Source organism: Triticum aestivum, chromosome 6D (assembly GCF_018294505.1).
Source record: "Triticum aestivum cultivar Chinese Spring chromosome 6D, IWGSC CS RefSeq v2.1, whole genome shotgun sequence".
In the NCBI taxonomy this organism is placed as follows: Eukaryota; Viridiplantae; Streptophyta; class Magnoliopsida; order Poales; family Poaceae; genus Triticum; species Triticum aestivum.
This window is the reverse complement of record NC_057811.1, coordinates 14,483,383-14,506,595: the sequence shown is the minus strand read 5'-3', so window position 1 is coordinate 14,506,595 and position 23,213 is coordinate 14,483,383. Positions and strand designations below refer to the sequence as shown.

Below are 23,213 nucleotides of genomic sequence, written 5' to 3'. Positions count from 1 at the left end.
ATGCTGCTCATCATAGTGGAGATGGATAGTGCAGAAGCCGTGTCGACGCTGAAGATGCATTCGGAGGATCAGCCTCAGTACTGAGTGCACATAGAGGAGATTCGTAGGGTAGCAACTGCTAACCCTAGGGAGATTTTTTTTACTCTCATTAGTCACTCGCGGAATGCGCTTGCAGCGTATGGTCGTTGCACTCTCCGTACCGCGGTCTGGCTGTGTTCGGGGCAGGACTCTATTGTAAACTTGTCTAAGGCTGATATGCTTCCTTGAGCAATGAAATCTTCCTTTACCCCGCAAGAAGGAAAGAAAAGAAATGCCGCGATTGCTCAAAGGAAGGTACGTCGGACTACAATACCTGAAGATCATTCTGCTGGGGAGGAATACAATGTCCTACATAAACGATTTTAAGTCGCGCCAATTCTATATACCTAAATAAATTAAATTATTGATCTCCACTAATTCCAATTCTCTCCATCTCAACCGGAGGGGAGTGTCGCGTCTCCACTCTCCACTGCCCACCAGGTCCATGATGGCGGCGGACGGCTGAGATCTATTGACGGACGACTTGACGGTGTGAGATTTGTGAAACCTGTGTGACAATTGAGTACTTGAACTGAACTTCTGAAACCTGTACGAGGCATCTCTGAAGAAAAGGCAACATTCTGTACTCGCCTGCCTCTCTCGTTCGCTGCCGGAGTTGTTCGAAGGGTCCTCACACCCAAAGGCCCGAGCCGAAGCCTCCGGCGAGCTGCCGGGCCGCCGGCGGCGAGATGCAAGAAACAAACTCCCACTGGCGCCATTCTTGCTCCGTAACCTCACGCGTGCCCCGCTACCTGCGCACCGCCGCGGCCCTGGCCGCCGCGGTCCAGAGCATCATCAACGCGCCCCCGCCGCGTCGCGAGTCGCAGAGCCTCCACGCGCAGCTCCTCAAGTCCGGGCTCCGCCCCACCGCCGACCTCTCCGTCAAGATCCTCATCCTGCACCTGCGGTGCGGCTCCCACCGCAACGCCCGCGCGGTGTTCGACGGAATGCCCCGCCCGACCGGCGCCGCGCACAACTACCTCGTCGCCGGGTACTTCCGCCTGGGGCTCCCCTGGGAGGCGCTGGGGATCGTGCGGCGGCTCGCGGCCTCCACGGGGCGCCTCGACGTGTTCGCGCTGTCCATGGCGCTCAAGCTGTCGGCCGCGCTGGCGCTGCCCCGCGCGGCGAGGGAGGTCCACGCGCGCGTCGTGAGGTCGCTCGCGGAGTTTGATGACATCCTCTTCGCGGCGTTGGTGGACGCCTACGTGAAGAACGCGTCGCTGGGCTATGCTCGGCGGGTGTACGGCATGGTGCCGAAGCCGAGCGTGGTGTGCTCGACGGCGCTGATCGTCGGCTGCATGAACCAAGGGCTGTACAGGGATGCCGAGGCCATATTCGACGGGATGGAGGAGAAGGACGTCGTGGTGTACAACGCGATGGTGGAGGGGTACAGCAAGACGGAGGAGACCGCGGAGAGCTCGCTGGAGGTGTTCAAGGCGATGCAGCGAGCGAGGTTCCGGCCGACGGTGTCGACATGCGTGAGCGTGCTTGGCGCGTGCTCCCTCTTGTCGTCGCCGGAGCTCGGGGAGCAGGTGCACTGCCAGGTCATCAAGAGCAAGGTCATCTCTGACATCAAGGCAGGGAGTGCGCTGCTCGACATGTACTCCAAGTGCGGACGAGTTGAGGAGGGGCGGAGGGTGTTCGACGGGATGGCAGAGAGGAACGTCATCACATGGACTTCGATGATCGACGGGTACGGGAAGAACGGCCTTTCAGACGAGGCTCTCTTGCTGTTGGAGGAGATGCGGGGGCAGCAGCGGGGCGTCAGGCCAAATCATGCCACATTCCTGAGCGCCCTGTCGGCGTGCGCGCGCGCCGGACTGCTGTCCCGAGGCCAGGAGGTGTTCCAGAGCATGGAGCGCGACTGCTCGCTCAAACCACGGATGGAACACTACGCTTGCATGGTGGACCTGTTGGGCAGGTTCGGCAGCGTGCGTCAGGCATACGATTTTGTCAGGGGGATACCGACAAGGCCAAACTCTGACGTGTGGGCGGCCCTCCTTGGGGCGGCTACCCTGCACGGCGACGTGGACATTGCCAATGTTGCATCAAGGGAGGTATTTGAGTTGAGCCGCGCCGGGAGACCGGGCGCCTACATGGCCTTCTCCAACACCCTTGCGGCCGCCGGAAAATGGGACTCTGTGCACCAAGTTAGAGAGATGATGAAACAGCGTGGTGTGCTCAAAGACGCAGCATGCAGCTGGGTTGGGTCTGACAACTGTCCACCTGTCAACTGATGCAAATTAACGGTGATTTTTTCATGATATTTTGGGGGATTTCCTTCCTTTGTTGATTTGTTCTTGGGCTTTGGTGCTCCAACAGCAAAAGGAAAGCGTACAATGTCTGATCGATTCTGGACATGCATGGTCGCTTAGTTAGCGTAGTCCACTTATTTACAATGCAGAGTAGCTCACAAATCTTAATACAACCTGTATCAACTTAATTAGTCACTGAAATACAACAAAGAGGTTTATTTATGTAAGCTAGGCCAACTTAATCAAACATACTCCTACTACGTAGCTCTACTTCAATAGCAGATTGTAGGACCTCCATATATCAATTTCCATGAGTATATATAATTGACGGCAACAAAGATTTGGCTTAGACTGTTCTGCTCATTGCTTGGCTGCAAAGGGTGACTTGTTGTATTTAGAGCATGCTATTGCTTGCATATAACCAGATTTTGCAGATCATTGTTCCTTCTGTTTCCAGTTTTACTGATTGGAGTATGTTTCTGGTTGAGGGGAGAACTGCACTGTAGTACTGATGGAGCTGAGAAAGGGAGTGGTTCATTCTGGAACTCAACTAGCAACAGGCAAATATTGTATTCCCTGTGTAAATCCTTTTCCGAGCTAAAATATATTTTCTTGTTGATTGAAGAATATCATATTCCCTGATTAAATCCCTGGGGAGTGATAATTTTTCCTATGTTCATAGTGTGAGATTGATCCAGATTGAATGTTATGCATATCTTCAACATAGGAGTGTTAGACATAAAGCATGTCCAACAGAACCTTTAGTGCATCTTTGCTCTTGTTCCACGAAGCACTATTTATAGGTATCGTAATGGAAATAACTAAGCAAAAAGAGCACAACTGGAGGTAACACTAATTAACACTGGTCATTGATATTTATGTTGGAAAACTGTCTATGGTTAGTTATCTACCGTCCGAATTGCATGATACGGCGGTACATAGATCTCCTTTGATACACAAATAATGTATGAGTTGCGACTACAAATGCTGCTGGCATTGACATTTGTCAAATGCAAATATTACAAAGCATTTAGTTCTAGAACACATTTTCTTGGTTGCTTATACCCCCTAGTTAGTCACCAGCTACAGCAAGCTGTTTTGATAATTGACTTGACTTTGTGCTAGCTATCCAGAAGGACTTAAATTTGGGTTCTAACTTCTACTCCCTCTGTAAACTTTTTATAAGATCTAAACGATCTTAAAAAGTTTACAGAGGGAGTAAATGTTAGACAACGGTTCAGGTTCCTACTACGATCTTATAAAAGTTTACATAGGGAGTAAATGTTAACAACGGTTCAGGTTCCTACTATATAGTCCTAATGCCAGATCCTGTAGTTCCAAAAACTTGCTTGAAACTGAGGCTTTTCTAGTATAATTATAATTTTCGTTCTCTTCAGTTGCTATGAAAATATTGAATCATTGTCGATAGTAGTTCCTTATCAGTTTAGGCAATACATAGGAAAATTGGCTGCAATGGTTTGAGGTAACCAAAACCTTGTGTGACCATATATCAATCTATGCTTTGCTCTTGCTTCACTGAGAGCAACCTTATCCTTAGTTAAACCATGTTTTCAGTGAGATAAGTTGAGGAATGTTATCCTTTTGGTTTAACTTTTATTTTTCTGTGAAAAAATGTAGGAAATTACTGTTTCAACATGGGATGATTCTGAATCACTATTTAATCTTGGAATACAGGTACCGGCGTCCTCAAAAAAGAAGGGACGAAAAGGAATACAGGTACCGGCCATCCTGTTTAAATGTTACGTGAAGTTGGTAACATTGAGCCATGCCACCTTGTTACATACCCGTACCTTGAATACAGGTACCCGTACCGGCCATACTGTTTTGTGTCGAATCATTTACCATTTAATCCTATTATCCTTTGCTGTTCGGTTCTTGTGAATTCTGCGTTGAGTGGCAATTCTGCTTAATAACCGACTAGTGTTATAATTATCAAAAATTAACGCAACATTTTGCCATTTTCTGGTATCTACTCCTTATTCTGCCTTTCTGCAGTAGCATAAACTGGTGGGCCTATACTCTTTACCTTGCTCAGGGGAGCTTTGTCATCTAATTTGTGGTGTAGTGGTCCATATAAGCTCTGACGATTTACTGTATGTTTGCAGCATCTTTCTGGTTTTATGCTTATATCACTAAACAAGTTTGTTACTGACAATTTTGCGTGAGAAATCAGAGTTTGGGTAGCGGTGTCCTGATTCTGATTGCAGGCGATAGGGAACAACGTTTGCATGTAACCTGCTAATCAACCACGATAAAATTTGCAACAACCCGTGTAGATGGCGATCTAACTTGTTTTTGCAGAGTGTGCATGTGATGTGGTATAGCTTTCAAGATTTGCAATGTGTTTGTATGAGATGCTATATGTTATGTAAAATTTATTCACGGCCTGCGTGTCGTGGTACGGCATGATGACTGGAGTCATATGATTGTCACTTAATTATGGCCTGTGTGCCAGAACTGTTTATTCGCTCGAGGCAAAGCAATAGATAGATGCAAGGTGATGATCTACGATGCGGAGGTGGACCCCGACGCACATGTCGGAAGCCGTGGTGATGTTCCCGGCGCCAAGGACAAAGTTGGTGGAGACGGCGACTTCTACCACGACGACGTGAAGACAGCGAAGACTTCACGAAGCAAAGGGCTATACTATATCACATAATTATATGAACTGCCTGTGATGTTTATCCCTTTGATGCACCCTTGTTTGATGCGCGGCAGTCGTGTTTTATTAGGGCGATCTCTCGCAACAATATCAAGTTGATAGTGTTCTTCCAAATGTAGCATCATCTGAACTATGTTTCACACCGGAGCAGGTCAAGTCACGGGGGTGCACACGGTGTGACGCATAAGAGGCGGGTGCATGCATAGAACAAATGATCATAGAAAACAAGTGTAGAATTGCTAACATTAATTGGTGGAGAAGGCATGGAGGATGTTGAAGCTTCATCATTAAAAGGGACATTCCTGAGTTCTTGCTTTGGTGGTCTCTATCTTCTTTGGTGTTCCTCTGCATAATAAGCAAAAAACCAAAAAAAAAAACCACAATGAAGCTAGATAGAATGGGCCAACAAAATCAAAAACCAAAATTTGCTTACCTTTTGGTAGTGGAAGCATGCGGCAGATGCCATTCCCCTGTTGCCCGCTTCAGGATGCCGGCATTGGAGAGCATGGCCCAGAGGTGCGTGATGAACTCCCCACCTTTGGCCAGGTGCGCGATGTGTGCCTCCGCGTTGTCGGACGGCGCGATGTACAGGATCATCTCTGCCCAGAACTCTGCCATGACCTTCCAGCGTAGGTTGTCATCGCTGAGCATCTCCAGTTGCCGTCCTAGGTCGATACCCTTGTGAAAGGTCGTCCGCTGTTCATGTTGGTCAGGTAGCTGTAACCCTCGGATCTTGGTGCGCTTTTCTTCCTCCTTCATTGGTTTTTCTCCTAGTTCTTGCTGTGCTTCCTGCAAGACTCTTTGAAACACTTGTTTTGTGGTCAGGCTATGCTCCGGGAGGAACTCCGGAAGAAAGGCCACCAGGTAGGCACAATATCTTGACAATGCTTTGGCTACTTCATGATGCCATTTTACCAATGGGTCATCACTTATTGGTGTCATGTCACAGTAGCAGGTTGCTATGTGCCATATGAGGATGGCGTCCGTATGAGTTTCTTGCTTGCAGGTCCATAACCAGTCATAACCAGGACTGTCCCTGTTTCTCGTAGCCCTGTTTATCTTGCCCATGTTTATCTTGAGAGACCTGGTGCCGTTTGTTGGTGGGCCATCTATATCCCGGAGAGTATTGGCAACCAACTCTCTCATGTTGTCCAGCTCTAGCATGTCGACCTGGTCTTCTTCTACTGGGAGATGCTTGATGAACCTATATGACGGTTGGGATAGCACAATTCTGTGGAACCAGGCTACAAGAGCCTTCTTGGGAGAGCGACGACGGTCGTAGTCTTGGAGAATTGAGTATTGGCCTATTTTGTTCCTCCAGTAAGCACCACCAGTTTGAGCTTGAAACGGGTCAAAAACATCCTGCACATTAGGATTAGGCCTAAAGCGGATGATGATGAGGCGGGGGTGGTTGGGGAGATCATTGAGTTTTCGAAAAGCAGTGTGTATTGGACGCCAATAGATGGCCACAAGATTTTTAACCAGCAACGACATTGGGTTCTCAAATAGTGAACACAATGACATAAACGTTGCAATCACGAGTGGAATGCCACTAGAGAAGATTGAAATGATCACATAGAATTCACCCAAAAACTGTTGTGCAACGTCAATGTACTTCAATCCTGATTCTATGATTGGGAGGGAGGCGGTGAAGAAGTAATCGTGAAGGAAAGCCAACTGCACCTCACCAATGGTGAATACCCTCTTGTAGCCATCTGCTCTTGTCAGGTCCGCCAGCGCAAGACAGCGCACCTTGTCATCTCCTTCTTCTGCGCAGTGGAACCCATAGTAGCGCCTTGCCAAAAGCCGGCACAAGCTGTAGGAGAGCCAAATGTCCTTGTCCTCATTCGGCAGGTCATCTCGCTGCACCAAATCTTTGACAGTGGCCCATTCCCCATTTCCCCTCTGCACAAAGGGATATCTGCAACAATCTAGCAGCTTCAGACTGCTGTTACTGTTAGCATCATCATCTTCATCAAAAAATGGTGAGGTCGTTGAGGTTGACGACGATTTGCTGGACTCCCGCTTCATGTAGTCAGCGACTGCTTTGGTCTGGCAATCCAAGGTGGATTCTGATGTATGAGCAAATAGAGTGAACAAGGTCAAGAAAAAATCTAGACCCATCTGCACAAGTCGGTACAGTACTCGCCGCCGACAGCACCGAGCCCAATCTAGAATAATTCCCCAATCTACCCAACCAAGGAAGAGTAGCCACATGAGATAATTGTAACCATCTTGTGGGCGGTCGTGGAGAGAATAGGCTCTCATGTTGGTGACAAGCGGTGCAACGACCTCTTGAAATGATGGAAGGCTCAAGCGAAACATGTAGAAGACGCCGACCACGAGCGAAGGGGTATCTTCATGGATGTGGTGGGAGTGGGAGGTGGAGGACACAGCTTTGGTAGCGTAAAACACGAGAGGAACGGGAAGATAGTAGGCCGCCATCGCACCATACTGGACGAGCCAGTGCCCCGAGCGACGGCGCTTTCCCACCAGGACACGCTGGAGCAGGTAGAGGCCGCCCAATGCCAGTGCCAGGGCCATGAGTTTGGTTTCCAGGCTCAACGTCGCCGATACCACAGCGACTAGTGTGGAGGAGATGGCGGCCTTGGAGACAGCAGCGGCCCCATTCTCTCTCAAGGCTCGCCGCATCATGACGGATCGCCGGACAGGAAGGAAAGAATGGGAGAGGACTCGCTTTGCTTGGGTCGCTGCAGTCTGCAGATGCAGTAGAAAAGAAGAGGGAAAATGGCTTCTTACATTTCTAACCACAAGAAGAGACTCATGTTTGCCTTCCGTCGCCGCTAAGCGTTGCGTGGTTCGTACCACGTTCCACCAGACGCGCTTTGCCTGCACTCAGGAGAAACTAAAATCTGCTCGTCGTAAGGCCACGTGCTCTCCTCATGTCCACTCAGTATCAGTATCTGTATTTTCTTCATCCGGCATTGTCCGTCACACCTATAGGTCGGACTCTCGCGGCCGTACGTCAATGCCCGTTCCGTCAGTGCCGTGCGTGTGTGGTCAGGGGTGGAGGGAGCTAGGATTTAGATATTTTTCTGATGAAAATGCTAGGATTTAGATATCAAACCGATAACAATCATATGTGATGAAATACGTATACGATAACAAATAAAGGGCATCTCTAAGGGCCTTCCTAAATCGCACTCTCTAAATCATCATTTGGAGAGTCATTTGCATAAAAATCACTTTCTATATATTTTCACTCTCTAACAGTTTTTCTATATCTCATCCGCACTCTATTTATAGAGTCATTCTCGTCTTCTATTTTAGGCAAATGGCCTACTTAATGTATAAGATGGGCCAAACTTTAAATTTTTAGAAGATGATGAACAAACTGAAACTGGTAGGTTCTATTGAGAAATGAAGCTTATCAAAGAATTTATTGAGAAATGAAGCTTATCAAAGAAATTAAATACTTTGTCACAAAAAAAATTAAAATACTATCTTAATTCGGCGTCTTAAGTAAGTAATTTTACAACAACTTGACATGAAACGAAAAAAGCAGATGAAATAAAGATAACAAAGTTTTGAACCAAGAAATTGATTGGCTCATACATGGTTGTCCGTACCAATGGATGTAATCTTACTGTTAATAACTAGTCCAACCCGTACTCTCGCACGGGCTAGAATCTTACGAGACATAGCACTAGTAGAGAACAAACTTTTGGTACAGGGCTTTAGTCCCAATCATTTTTGGGCCCGGGACTAAAGAATGGATTAGTCCCAGTTGGATCCACCAACCGGAATTAACATCCCCTGCCCAACGGCTAGAGCAGCAACTTTTGCAGGAGGGGGACCTTTAGTCCCGGTTGGTTGATCAAACCGGGACTAAAGGTCATCCTCTAGTCCCGGTTCAAGCTGCCAGCCGAGACTAAGCCTTTAGTCCCGGCCAGAATTTTGGATTTTGTTTTTCAATTTTTACCGCCGCTGAACGAAATTTGTTTTTTCGAAAAAATTCAGAGAATTTCGGATGAAAATCACAAACGAAAATTTGAATTTTGGGACGAAAACTGAACGAAAATTAGACGAAAATTGAACGAAATTTTCCCAGAAATTTGAAATACAACAGAACAACAAATGAATATCATAATCTTTAGGAAAATATGCATCCAAAAATCATACAGCAAAATCTATTCATCAAATCATTACACGTCAGACTGAAAATTAACACTCCAGCGACAGCCATTCAGAAAGTAGCATAGTCCAACAATTCAGAGAGCAGCAACCATTCGGAAAGTAACATGATAGTCTAGATTAACATGCGACTTAATAGTCCAGATTAAGAGTCCAAATGAATGTCCATAACGGTTCAGAATTACAGTTCATGATGAACTTAACAAGGCATTCAAAGTTCAAATACGCCAACCCCAAAATGCAAACAGAAAGTGCAATTCGGACTTCCTGTTCTTCAACCCTTCAGTCTTGCATCAAAAGTATTGAATCGAACAGAGACCTTCACTTCAGACTTCCTGTTCATCCACCCGTTAGTCTTCCTGCACGGGAGATATTCTTGTCTCTTAGTGTCTCCCGAAGTGCGGTCTGAATCTGTTCAGCATCATCTTCTTCGATATTTATCACCCCTTCTCCGTGGTACAACCCTTCCATGATATCTTGTTCCAAGCGGAGCTTACGATTTGTCTTTTCCCTCTTCTTCCGCCTTGCGTCATCCCGGGAGTCCCTCATTGCAGCACGCACATTTCTTGGAACATTGGGGCACACCCTCACTTCACCTGGTATACCACCAAGGTGCTCCCTAAAGCGGGTTGCACCTCCTCCTCTAGTGATTAGGGGGCAGTACCGACAATCAAATCCACCACCAAACTTGGGGCCATGGTTCCAAATATAATAGATGTCATTGCTTACAAGTCCTACATATCAAAATTGGAAGCACCATGTTAGCAATGCATCATAATATATAGCTACAACAGAATAAACAACATTTCAACTCTAAATGCATCATAATACGAAATAAAAACTGATTAAGGAATAAAAAGAATGAACCAGGACAGTGAAAAGAATTAGCTGATGGCTCGCTCGACCCGGTGCTTGTGGTCGGTGCAGAAGAGGACGGCGGTGCCTCGGGACATGTTCGCGCGGCGAGGAGTAGCCGATGGCCACGCGAGCGACGGCGGCGCTCGTATAGAGGTGCTCGGGCGAGCTCAGAAACGAGCGAGGGAGAAGGGTTGGGGGCGAGTAGCGCTAGGGTTAGTCGCGGGGGTGGATGGGGAGGTCGAGGGCGACCATATGCGCGTCCTGGAGCTCCTGTAGCGGCTGCTGTCGGCCATCGTGTTGGGGGGCCATGGCGTGCGCGCGCTGGCGGCCGACACAGAGGGGTGGAGGAGGGAGATGACTGCTGGCCTAGGCTGGGCCAGCTGAGTGCACAGTCAGTTTTTCCCCTTTTCTCTGCTTTCCATTTTAGCTACTGTTTTGCATTTAAATGGAGCACCAAATGACTTTTGTAAAAAGTGTCACTTGCCACATTAAATACTTTGCAATATTCTGAGCTGGCACAAAAGGTTTGAGGCAGTTCGGAAACCATTTGAATTTTGCTGGCATTTAAAAGAGCTGAAAAAGGGCTGCTGGACCACTGTTTTAAAATCCAGGGGCATTTTGGGAATCCAAAAAAGGTTGGTTTCATCATGACAATTATTTATGGAATATTTGCCATAATGTGAACTATGTTTCTTGCATGACTGAGGATGTAAATATTTTACATGCAATTTGAATTGAATTGGACTTGATTTTTGAACAAGTGGCAATTTGGCTTAGTTAAGCATGATGACCGCCATTAGAGGGAGATTACTGTGGCTTAACACTGGGGGTGTTACAGATATTATTATGTTGATGTTGTTAATTTATCGTTTCTCAATATTTATACCGTAAAGAGATTACATGATAAACATGTTAGGTAGCATTCAACATAAAAAATTCTGTTTTTATCATTTACCTACTCGAGGACGAGCAGGAATTAAGCTTGGAGTTGCTCATAGGACTCCGGTTAGCGCAAACATAGCACCGTTCCCGAACATCCCCTCACTATACAGCCTCAGCGGCCCAGGTTTGTTAGAGGTTGAGACACCAACGACCGAGCCGGATACACCCCACATATCGGAACGGGGAAAAGTGACCCAACACACGCCGTGCACCCTCGTCGGACCGCCTGAGCCCCAACCATTACAGGACGACACCCGCTTGATTAGTCCCTTTAGTGATCGAGTAAAGGAGCATAAAGGATTCTCGCCTTTTTCCCAGTAGTTGACCGTGAGTTATCGAACCCACGAGAGGACGGTACCCTTTAAGTCACGGGTTTCTAACAAGTTTTTGCAAGAGAATTAAATTCCAGCTTTTGACCTGATCGAAATCAAGTTGACACTAAAAATATCTATATCTATATCTATATCTATACCTAATATTAAAAGACGGAACCTTTCATAGTTCTCCATACGCCATCTCTTTATATCCGTTGATTTTGATTGAAGATTGACGGCTGAGATTAAAAAAATAGATCTACACACGGGTAACTGAAAAAACCAAACGGTTCACCGGCGTCGATGGTACGATATAACTCCTACGAGGTCGAGCACAACAGACTCCTGGCCGATGCGGCAAGGAGATGGCGAGGCTGAGTGCGCCGAAGCAGGCTGGGTCGCCGATGCGGCAAGGAATTCTTCTCCTCTCTCTCGCTGCTCGCCCTCCCTCTCTCTGTACACCGGAAGGAACGAGGGCGGTGGGCATCGACCGTGACATAAATCGAGCGCAGCAGACAGTGCTCGCGGCGGCCGGCCAGAGAAGACATGCAGCGGCCGGCCAGAGGAGGCGTGCGACGGACTAAGCACTCGCACTGTGGTGGCAGCCAGTGCATACATCAGCAACAACTAGGGTGCGCCATGACGAGGCCAGCTAGGACGTAGATAGTAGCCAGGGTTCGCGGGTCGAGGGTGCGTTCCCCGACCCGGGGTCGATCGACCCTAATCAAGGATCGGGTACGAGGTGGGGTCAAGGTGGGTCATTGGGCGGATCGCGACCCCAATCGAGGGATGATAGCCCAGATCGATATGGAAGATCGCAAGGAGAAGGCAGGGGATCTGTGGGGAATTGGGAGTTCATGGTGGATCGAGGCTTACCTGCCAATCGCGCTCTGAAGTACTCAACTCTGCTGGACTGTTGGTCTCCGCCCTTCCGTGACCCGCCACTCGAGTGCAGGTCGGCGAGCTGCCTGCGGCCATATGCGCCCTTTCCCTTCCTGCTCCCGCAGTCACACCATTAATGGATACGCACCCTACTCGCCGCCGCAGCTTGAGAATCCAATGCTGGTTAGGGAATGAAAACTGCACAAGGAAGAAGGGGCAGCTGAACTGATGATGAGAGATTAGGGGGATAGTCTCTGCAAACAACGCAGACGAGAAGATCACGCCGTAGACAGCTGCTTGTGGCCCCGTTTTTTCTGATGAAGTGGGAAGGGAAATAAATCACTGCGCTAATCTTTTCAGGGGGAACGACGGGATCTTTGTTTCCTTCCATGGAAAAATCACCATGACCCGGGGTCATCGACCCAAAAATGTTTGGATCGCGATCCACGTTCCCAATTGACGTTCCGAAGATGCATATCCCTCATCGCACCTCGTCCCGGAGGGTAGCGATTCTCGACCCGGACGATCCGGATTCTTGGCAACCTACGTGGTCGGAGCGGGCTAGGTCGCGCGGCGGCTGCGTGGCCGGGCTGCGTCGTTTTAGGCGAGACAGCCGTCTGGCGTGTTGTGCGTGCGTAATGTTGGCCGCATGTTGTGCGTGTGTGTGTGATGTTGTCCGCCTGATGTGCTTGAGTTCTGGCTGCGAGAGGATGCCCAGTCGACCGGCGCGCGTGGTGTTCGGCTGCCTTCAGGTTTGTGCGTGCATGTTGGCTGCCGGCGTGCTATGAGTGCGTGTGGCTGGCCGGCTTGTTGTTTGCCTTCTGTTTGAAACCTCGTGGAGTCAAGTTTTCAGAGCAGACCATGAATTTAACATCAGCGTTCAGTTACCTTTTAAAGCTGCGCATCATGTGTTTGAGGTAATGTGTGATAAAAACTCTCTCAAAAAAAGTGTGATAAAAACAACTATGGTAGGGCAATGTCTTTTGATCAGATTATGTAAAATCACGATTGACACAGGAATAAAACAATATATATCTGATAGCATATATATCATTCAAGGCGAGCGTAAAGTTCACGACTTAGATAATAAAATGCATTAAGTTATATATTCACGAAGAAGAAAGAATACTTGCCTGTAGTTTTATTTCCTTCTAAAAAGATGCTACTTTATTAATCTTACTGCTACAATGGTTCTTATATATTATTACAAAGTTTATTAAGAGTTTCCTCTCCATTTTATCTTTCATTATTAGGGGAATACGTACACATGTTGGGTTGCATATTCAAAATTGACGAATCTAATGCAAGAACACCCCTATTAAACCTGATTGATTATTGTATTGCTATTTGTCGATATCCCTTATGATATATTTTATATGAGCTCTTTTAGGGTGATTGGCGAGTTACAACTCGTAATTTCATGTAACTCCACCTCCAATTTTTCCTGACCGTCAGATCTGGGAAATTAGTTAAAGAATTATTTTTTGGTCAAAAGGGTAGAATAGTAAAAAAGTTCCTCCCATCCGTTCTGCAGGAGGATTAGCCCCCCGTCCCCCACACACACAGTTGTGTTTCTCGTCGCATAGCCGCCGCTGCCCTTTTCGCCGTTCCAATCGAGAGATCCCGCGGCGGCCCCGATCGAGGGCAAGCACCAGCGGCCCGCCTCCCTGGTTTCGATCTGCTCCTGCCACCAGGGTTCCGGGGATCCGCTGCGGCGCGCCGGCCAGCCGAAGTCTCCCTTGCCCCCCACCCCCACCCCCCTGCAGCACCTCCCTCCGTCAAGCAGCCGGCGACGCCCATCAACGCCGGCGAGCAAAGGTACCTCCCCCCCCCCCCCCCCCCCCCCCCCCGACCCGCGTGTCAAGTCAGACAGTCTCCGGCTGTATGAGGAATTAAACTGCTGCAAATCTGTATTTGCGCAGCCGGCCACCTTACGTAGTGCAACTGGGAATCCTTGATCCATAGGAGATTCTGAAATTTTAACTTGAGTCCAAAGTTGCAGCATGATTTAGTTTGCATGGTTCTGCACCTGCAGATTCTAGGTGATTTTTAAACTGTTTGTGTGATTCATTTTCACATTTAGTATCCCGTCGACAAAATTATTTGCTGCATTCCAGACTATGTCCAACTGAATTCAGTACAACGCTCTGAAATGTCTAGACTATGTTCAGTTATATTCAGATTTTGTTAAGCTATGTTCACTAAATTTATTCAATTCAAAATATGGTATACACTTTCTTTGTTCAGACCTTATCGGGCTGTCCAGTTTTGGGACAAAATATATTATCAATGAAATGCTGAACATATGTTGGAGTTGCCCAGGATGAAGAAAGAAAAACACACACACACATATGGTCAGCTCTATGCAGAGCACTCCTGCCACAGCCACTTCCAATGCGTACCATTACTGTCAACGCATAGTCAGATTGCTCAATTGCTGGACATTCAATTGCCATGCAATGTGGCAGCAAACTGAATTTTCCATGAAAAATTAGCATAGTCAGATTACATACCACTTCTAGTTCTCACCAACTTGTCTACAAATTAGTACTCAATTGCCTACATATACGTCATGAAAGCATACACAACTGTTGTGATGAAACACATCAGTACAACAAACTGCATAACATTCCTCTTCTTCTGCACTTGTAAGTCAACAGTCTTCTCCAGCAGCAGCTCATCCTTGTGCACAACAATTCATACAGGGGCGGCTTGAACTTGCCGAGGATGCCATCTGCTTGAACTGGCTCCACAAGTCGCCGTCGCCATCACTTGGTCTCATGGGTCAAGAGCGCAGCCTATCGTGCCCAGGAATGCAGTAATCAGCAGACAGCCACCGCCCCGCCTGGGTCGCCACCGGGCCAGACCGCCGCTGCCTAAATCGCCGCCACCGCCTGCTCTGTTTTGTGAGTGAGAAAGGGGATTGAGAAAATGAGAGAGAGAGAGAGAGAGCCGGCAGGGTGCCCGCTAATAGTCAAAACCAGGCTACATGGCCCATTTTAGTCAAAACCAGGGTCCACGTCATACTAAAACCACCTTAAGCGTTACCAGGGTTGAAAAGTATCCGGTTTAATTAGTTGAGAGACTGAGTTTTGGTGGTTTTGGAGTTGAGGGACGATTTCTGAATTTTCTCTAGAGTTGACGGATGAAAAATATACTTACCCCTTTTTTTGGTACATGGAGTGACTCGAATATTCTGATTCCGCTTTCTGTATTTTGTTAACCGACTTCAGAGGGAAGGATGTTACTGGTGAGGAATTAGTCAAGCCTTATACTCCGACTCACTGGATTCTGATATTGGATACTTTGAGCTTGTTTTAAAGGTAATTTATCGTAAACATGTTCCAACCCCACTGAATGTGTCTTATCAGTGATTCTGATTGTAAAAAGACTATGTGACCACTTGCAAGAATAATTAGCTTCATTATACACCATATTATAATTCACTTCTGAAGATATGCTGCAGCCAAATAGTTCTGTCAGAACATGACCAACCATCGACAATTATGAGTTTTTATATCATGTCAACTGCTGTGTTATGATTGGTTGCCATGAAAAGCAATGCACAGATTTAAATACCACTCATCTAGTACTGTATAAACGGTGCATAGAATTGTCCATTGGATGGCACGGTATGTACAATTTGTAGCTAGCATAAATCTGAATCTTGTAAAAGCAGTGCAGTAGCAACAACATTGAATTGAACTTCGTTGTTGCAATATCCATTATATTTAAGCACCAAGAGCATCACTTAGTATAAGTTTTTATCTTTAGAACAAGAGAACAGAACATAGATTCCCATATGTAGTTGAGATCCGGGGTTATAACTGCGACATCACACTTTCTGCCGACGCTGTGCAATTTCTTAAACTTTTGTAAATATTTCTTCATATTCTTCAGGTGACCCGGAGTGGCAGGCAGCTACATGTTGGTCTGCTGAGAAGATCAAACGCGCTAAGAAGATCAAGCAGGCAGAGAAAAAAGTCCGTGGTTCTAGATTCTCAGCCAAGGCAGAGAAGACTGATGGTAGGCAGGGTGTGCTTGTCTGTACAAAAAACATCATAGATTTAATGAGTATGTGGGAGGTTGAAGATGATGTTCAATGAGTTCTTGGCTTTCATGAGTATGTAGTCATTTCTCCGGTTGTTGTAATTGAACACATGCATGTGTGTGTCTGCTTGTGTGCCGCTATTAGCCCCCTCCTTTAGGTTCTTTGCTTTAGTCTGTTGTGGCCAGCTATTAGCCCCCTCCTATAATTCAGAGTTCTTTTACAACAAATCAGAGAAGGGTAGGTAATATTCTTTGCTTGTTTCATGAAATGTGCCTGTGCAAATTTGCATCAATCCATAATGTGGTGAGATTCCTAGTAAAACGGTGGATTAATTGACATTACGGAGATGCCGAAGAGTTAAAAAAGTATAAGAATTTAGTAAAATTGATCGATTAATTAATCATTCTTGCTGTTTTTGACTGATGCTCAGCTCATGTTGCTAATCATTCTTACTGTTTCTGAATGATGCAAATCATTCTAACATGCATCAGAAATCACCAACCAGTGGCATGGACTGTTGCGTGAGATAACATTGGTTTGGACTGGTGCAGCATATGCAATACAAAAATAGTAAAAGCCAGAATTTAGTATGCGGGCATCAAAGGAACCTTTCATCTAAAAATTGAGCAACAACTCAAAGTTGAAAGCCTATTATTGTAAACATAGTCTCACAATTGTCACTTGAATGAAGTGATTGTTGGTTCGGAAATAATATGAACACTACTTGGGACAATAATTCAGCTCTAAAGCTTGAAATTGTAGAAAAACCAAAAGCCTACAAAAGAGGCTCGTCACTGCTGCCGAAAAGCAATGCCTTCTTCGGATTGTTATCTGCAAGTTTCTTCCTTTTGGGCGATGACCCATATTCGCCCATGTTCCTCTCGCCCATATCCATGTACCCACACGAATATATGTCTTCCTCAGACATGTCCTGTCCAAAAGCATACGAAAGGTATTTAGATCAACATGCAAATGATGTGGCCATTTTTTGTATAATAAGAAGGAACTTGGCAATATAACCAACCTGTTCATACATGTCATCGTCACTATCATATGAGAATTGTGCATCATCTGAGAATGCACAATTCTTGACAATGTACAAATGACATTTCTTTAGCCCTTCTAAAGCATGCAACATTTTATGACGAGGAGTACTTGAAGTGCTATTGGTGGGACCGCCCAGCTGGCCACCATGTGAACATAGTTTTTGGTTCGGGATACACATACTGGTGATAGCCAAGTGTTGTCATGAGAATCGGCCTTACTCGTTGGGGACGGCTCATGATGTTAGCATTTCCGGATGACCCTTTGTGCTAAAAGGGATCCAGGGATCAAACAGTGGTACTGGTAGTATCAGACGACTCGTGGTGTTAGTGATGTATCCGGAGGACCCGTAGTACTAGACGTGAAGAGCCATGGTCATAGTACTACTTGTAGTGGATGGCCCACAACTACCGGCCTTACTCGTTCGGACTCAGCATTAACGGTAGTCCAAGTCCGAATCACCGTTAACTACCGGTAGTCGGGGTCCAGACGAGGAGTACTTGAAGTGCTAAATTTAACATTGATTTCCAAGAAAATTCATATTTTCTAAATTTAACACTCCAACATTGAATGTGGCATACTCATTAATCAGTAATCACAAGCTTCGGAAAAAATCATACAAGAATCCTATAACGGTAAGTTCTACACAACTAGCATTTCATGTCATGTAGTTCCTACCTTTCATGATTGAATGTAACGCACCACTATTTCCTCTACAGAAGGACGAGTACGAAGCCAACATTACATAGGAACGAAAAGGTGCAGACAACAACGTCACGATTGTCATCAACCCTGATGTTACAAACAAACCAGAGACATCCGGTGCCCCAAAGTGTAAACGTGGACGCCCGAGGAAGAATGCCCCTCCTAGTAGTGAAACAACAATTTGACACTGAGACTATCGCTAAACAAGTGGAGTTGAAAAGATGCAAACGCAAACCATCAAACACCGTGTCCAGCCCATTCGTACAGCCATGAATGGGCTACACGGAGAGGCACTTCAAGGGCAGTTCCAAATGATTGATCTTCATAGCATGTTCTTTGAATTAAAGACTACACTTATGTTCTGATGTTTTTGCATATTATTTGTACACTTATGTCCATCCAAATGCTTGACTTTTCATTGGTTCTTAAAAAAACAGCTAATGAGCTGCATGTTCCACTTCTATCATTTGCACCATCTGATCCAAACCTATCTGCATCGGAGTATCCTTACATTTAAAACACTACCATAAGTGACTACTTACAAATGCATGATGATTATGGCTGAGGCAGGGTAATTAAGGAAGAAAAATCATAGCATATAGAACACATGAGCAATGATGTAAATATCATGGTTACACTACTATCTCTCACATCACGAGTTGAGTGGGAGATTATTACCTCGCCAGCAAAAATAACAGAATCAATAATGCAGCTAGCTTGATGGATTACTTCGCTCCACTCCACAAGAAAAAATTCAGGCTGCAGCACCAGCAGTCAATGCACACACAGAACCGTATTATCAAATGCCAGCCTCTCCTACAGAAAATAAGAAAGAATAGCATCAGGAACACAATGTACCATTGTTTTACTGACATAGACATGTCAGACAAGAGTTGATACATTGCAGCTTGTGTTTTGCATCGAAACTAACGCGATACATGGAGCTAACAAATTTACAACTAATAAATCTAGGTCTAAGTCTGTTGGGTAACAATACTGAAACAGACGTCCCAGCTAGCTTTACTATAACAGAGTTCTGCTTACTAACTAGACAACTAGGACAACAATGAGAACCAGGCAAGCAACATAAGATCATCGAAGAACAAACAGATGCTAAACTTGCTCATTGGCAAAATAGGTTGTGCACGCGAACATGACAGAGATGACTAAAATAGGGGGCCACACTTCTTTCCATATTTGTGCAGAATGATTATGGCTGAGGCATGATAATGCACTTGTAGCAACGCGTGCAAAGCGGGCAAGAAATTCATATAAAGTAGGCATTCTTCCAAATTGAGCCAATTCTGGTCGAAGATATACTATACATAATTACTGTCCATTTTATACGGCGACATACATTGCCTAAATAATCAGAACTATGTTTGAGGCGCGGGTCATGTACGTCTTGAGCTCCCGATTCACCTTCTCCTCGTCCCACATGAACACCTCGATGTTCTGCACCCACTCGAAGTAGCTCACCATCACTCCGCCGGAGTTGGCCATGATGTCTGCTAGGACCAGCACACCCTTCTCTGCACCATGAACATGTACATTTCTCTACTATAAGTCAACGTGTGAAATGCGTCAACAAATGCAGCTTAGTTTTGTGGCAAAATGTTGGTGTTCTTGCCTCGTCGGCCTCGGGGTCTGTTGGGTGGTTAGCAGCCTCGATGATGTACTTCGCTTTGATGGCATCAACATTGTCCCTAGGAGAAGAAGAAAAACTGAAGATAAACGGTACAATTACAATAGGCAGGTATTGCAGATTTTCTTAACAAACCAAAGTGTCAGACTCGATTCGCAACTTCCATTAGAGATGTCTAGTCCATTCTGAGAAAGCTTTCCATGTTAATTAATGTGTGGACTGCTGATACATACAACGTACTAAATATGCAAGTTCAGAAGATGGTGCGTTCTGAATACTGAAGATAAATGTGGCCAGACAGAATAGTCAGGTTTTGCGAAAAATAGTCAGGTTTTGCAGATTTGCTTAATAAACCAAGGTTTCAGACATGACTGTCAACTTCCGTTTGGGATAATAGTATATATATTGAGTCCATTCTGAGGAAGCTTTGCATGCTACTGAATGTGTGCTGAATAGCTGAGACATTATCTAATCTCTGAACAGTTGTATTCGAATGTTTGGCAAATGCGGTAACAAGCAGCGAAACGACAGATTCTGTGAGCGGGGTATACCTTGAGAGGCTCGGCGCTGCCCTCCGCCACCGGCACGTTGGGACGGCCTGCCTTCTCACACTGCCAAGCCAATCAAACAGCGGTTTAGCTTTTCAGCAGGGTTGGCAGTTAAAATTCAGCAAAATATAAATTGCAATGTGGGTTGCTATGCTGCCTGGTAGTACTTGCCAAAATCCGAAAATCGAACAGACTTTTTATTAACAATTTTTTTCAGATACAGAAAAAATAACAGCCATGATGATACTTTAACTGAGCTTCAGAGCAGTAATCTGATAGAAGATAGGATGAAGTGAGCTGGGACGAGGAAGAAGAAGATTACTTGTTTATGACTCCTCCCAGAGCTGCCGGGATGAGCACGTCACACTCTTCCGTGAGCAGCGAGATCAGGTCGACGGCGTCGCCTCCGTCGAAGCCCTTGATCCCGCGGTTCTCTGCCGAGTGCTTCATCAGATTGGCTATGTCAATGCCATTGGAGTTCTTGACAGCCACTGTGACATCTTTGATGTCAATGATTGTATTTTATGAAAATTATGATCGAGATGGAAATGAAAACGAGGAACTATTGTGATGATGTTAGACATTATGTTTTGACTAAAAATGATGCTGTGAATGGGTCCATGTGTGATGCAATTGGTGCATATACAAGAGAACTAAAGCAATAGAAAACTCACTATCAATGGAACAAAGTCGTCATTGCTGTCACAAATTCCTGTATTTTTCTGAGGAACATCAGCAGCGAACTCCTCATCCTACAATTGCCAAATTTTTATTATCGCGTCACGAGAAGTTCAAAATTAGTAAAGATAAAAAAATATATAGATAATATAGTCTAATAACATGGAGGATGCTATGCGGTCACTGTGTACTTGTACTACTTGCTGCAGTACTAATGAGCCCTATAAGAAAAAACATAAGCAGTTCATTTTCAGTTTGTCTGACGGTTCCACAAGGTAAGCGTGACCGAAGATTCAGAAAGAAAAGAGAGAAGGCAAATGAAATGGTTGAAAAAAAAGGAGTACTGAATTTGCCTCATAACAATCTCCGTACTTGAGCTTTCCCAATGCTCGATTCATCGACCGACCAACCAACCAACCAACCAACTAACTAACTAACTAACTAACTAACTGATAAAAGCGGCTTCCTATATTTATTCTTGTTGATGTATGAGAACATGCGTTTGATACTCTGAATCCTGGAAGAATAGACGTGCCTGAATGCAGACATATGAGATCAGATGGTTCCATGAAGGTTCTTGCCATCAGCTCAAAAGCACCACCATCATCATCACCCGCCACCGCAGCAGCAGCAGCAGCAGCGATGTGCCTACTGATGCTACTGACATCATCAAGCAAAGAGAGCCTTCGATGCGCCAATGACATCTTCTGCCCCATCTTGGCCCTGGCAGAATGGGGGGAATCACCCGCCGGCGTCCCTCCCTTTCCCTAGAAATTATTCAGGGAACAAAGGCAGAGTAATTGTTATGCGTGTATACTAGTAGGTACTAGTAGAGGACCAAAAAGAAACACACATATAGTCTAGTAACGTAGAAAACAGATGCTTTCAGCACGTATTTGTACTGTCGCTGCAGTGCCAATGAGATCAACAGAGGGGGATGAAGGGGGAGCAAGAGACCGTACATATCATGTCCTCGGGCAGGATGAGCTGCACTCCGGCGGGGCCGGTGTCAACTGGGCGACCTCGACCAGCAGCGGCGACTGCAGTGTAGTTAAGGTCGACGACTAGATGCAGGCGTTGGGGACGACCTACTCCGGGCGCGGCTGCTCCCCCTCCTCGGTGGCACGGGCGGACTAGACCTCTTCTTTGTGAGGCCGACGTCAGCGAGGGGACGTGGTTACGCGGGCCCGTGGAGATATCTCCCCCGCGCGTGGAGCTCGTCCGGCGACGCCGCTGAAGATGCCGCCGCCACGACCACCCGCCTCCTCCGCTGAAGATGCCGCCGCCGCTGAAGATGGACGCCGATCTGGTCGAGGACTCAGCTGCGAGGAGAGGAGCGGGGAGGATAAGACGCAGGAGAAGCAGCTGAGCCGGCGGCGCAGCGACCCGGGAGAGGAGGAGGCGAGCGGAGAGGGGATCGACAGAACGGGGAACAAGCGTGCGGGGCTATGTTTTCTTTTCCTTTTCTCCCAGCGCTGCACACTAAATTGGACGGATCTACCTTTTTAGAAATTGATTAGCCCCACCATAATCTTGTAATGGTCCGACAAGTATTTGTAATTTCTTGTAATTCTAGTATCGTAACTCCTCGTAACTCCTATTTCTCCACCGTTTGATCGTAGTGAATGGACGGCCCTTAAATTCGCCAATCACTGTAACAGTTGTAATTTTATATATAGAACTAAACAAAGAATATATGAACTGTAAAATCAAGCATTTTTTTTTCTTTTATGATGTTGCAACACCTTGGGCCATAAGCTAGAGACATAGAAGGAATTATTTTTCCTCACTGCAACCCAGATGCATGTTTTAGCGACGAAATCTGCATTTATCTACTGTGTCTAATATTACATCTTATATGCAAAAACTGGAACATATCGTCTAGATTAGAGTTGTCGGGGGACAATGAACAAAGGATTATGGATGTGCCTCCTCAATGAAAGTATCGTAGTTCGCTTTCCCCCCTTTTGTTGGTTTTACAAGTGACGTTGTAGATTTGTTTAGTTAATATTATGCTAACACTTGATGCTATTTCCAGGAGTTGAAACAAGTTATTCCCATGATGCTTCATCTGAGGAAGCCAATGATTTGATGATGAGTGGTTTTTGTCCATCACAAACATTTGAGTATTTATGTGTTTTAAGATAGTTGCTCCATCAACGGTAGTGCTGAACTTAGATTTGGGAGGTCAAGGAAGAAAAAGAGTGAATTAGCATTCTTTCCAGAAGATAAAGAGATTGACATAGCCGTACAAAAGCCAAGTACCTTTAATAAAGAAATGCCTCTTGATATTCTTGTCGATTCTAAAGTTCTATGTTGGAAACAATTGATGTTGAGTCAATGCATGGCGGTGAGTGCGGGAAACCAACATAAAA

The 23,213-nt window shown here is 45.9% G+C and overlaps 2 protein-coding genes and 1 long non-coding RNA gene across 3 annotated transcripts; 2 read left to right on the top strand and 1 right to left on the bottom strand.

The window, feature by feature from the left end:
- The first annotated feature begins 625 nt into the window (after positions 1 to 625).
- LOC123143092 (pentatricopeptide repeat-containing protein At1g28690, mitochondrial-like) lies at positions 626 to 2,358 on the top strand. Its single transcript, XM_044561896.1, has one exon. It carries the CDS (start codon positions 768 to 770, stop codon positions 2,313 to 2,315), a length of 1,548 nt encoding a protein of 515 aa, XP_044417831.1. The 5' UTR covers positions 626 to 767; the 3' UTR covers positions 2,316 to 2,358.
- A 2,857-nt stretch (positions 2,359 to 5,215) lies between these two features.
- Positions 5,216 to 7,918, bottom strand: LOC123143091 (uncharacterized). The gene is made up of 2 exons (XM_044561895.1): positions 5,450 to 7,918; positions 5,216 to 5,361 (listed from the first exon to the last, which is right to left on the bottom strand). The coding sequence occupies exons 1-2, from the start codon at positions 7,669 to 7,671 to the stop codon at positions 5,304 to 5,306; spliced, it is 2,280 nt and encodes a 759-aa protein (XP_044417830.1). The 5' UTR covers positions 7,672 to 7,918; the 3' UTR covers positions 5,216 to 5,303.
- Positions 7,919 to 13,891: 5,973 nt separating this feature from the next.
- On the top strand, positions 13,892 to 16,512 carry LOC123141473 (uncharacterized). The gene is made up of 3 exons (XR_006470324.1): positions 13,892 to 13,985; positions 15,401 to 15,490; positions 16,068 to 16,512. It is a non-coding gene; the product is annotated as an uncharacterized lncRNA (long non-coding RNA).
- Positions 16,513 to 23,213: the final 6,701 nt, after the last annotated feature.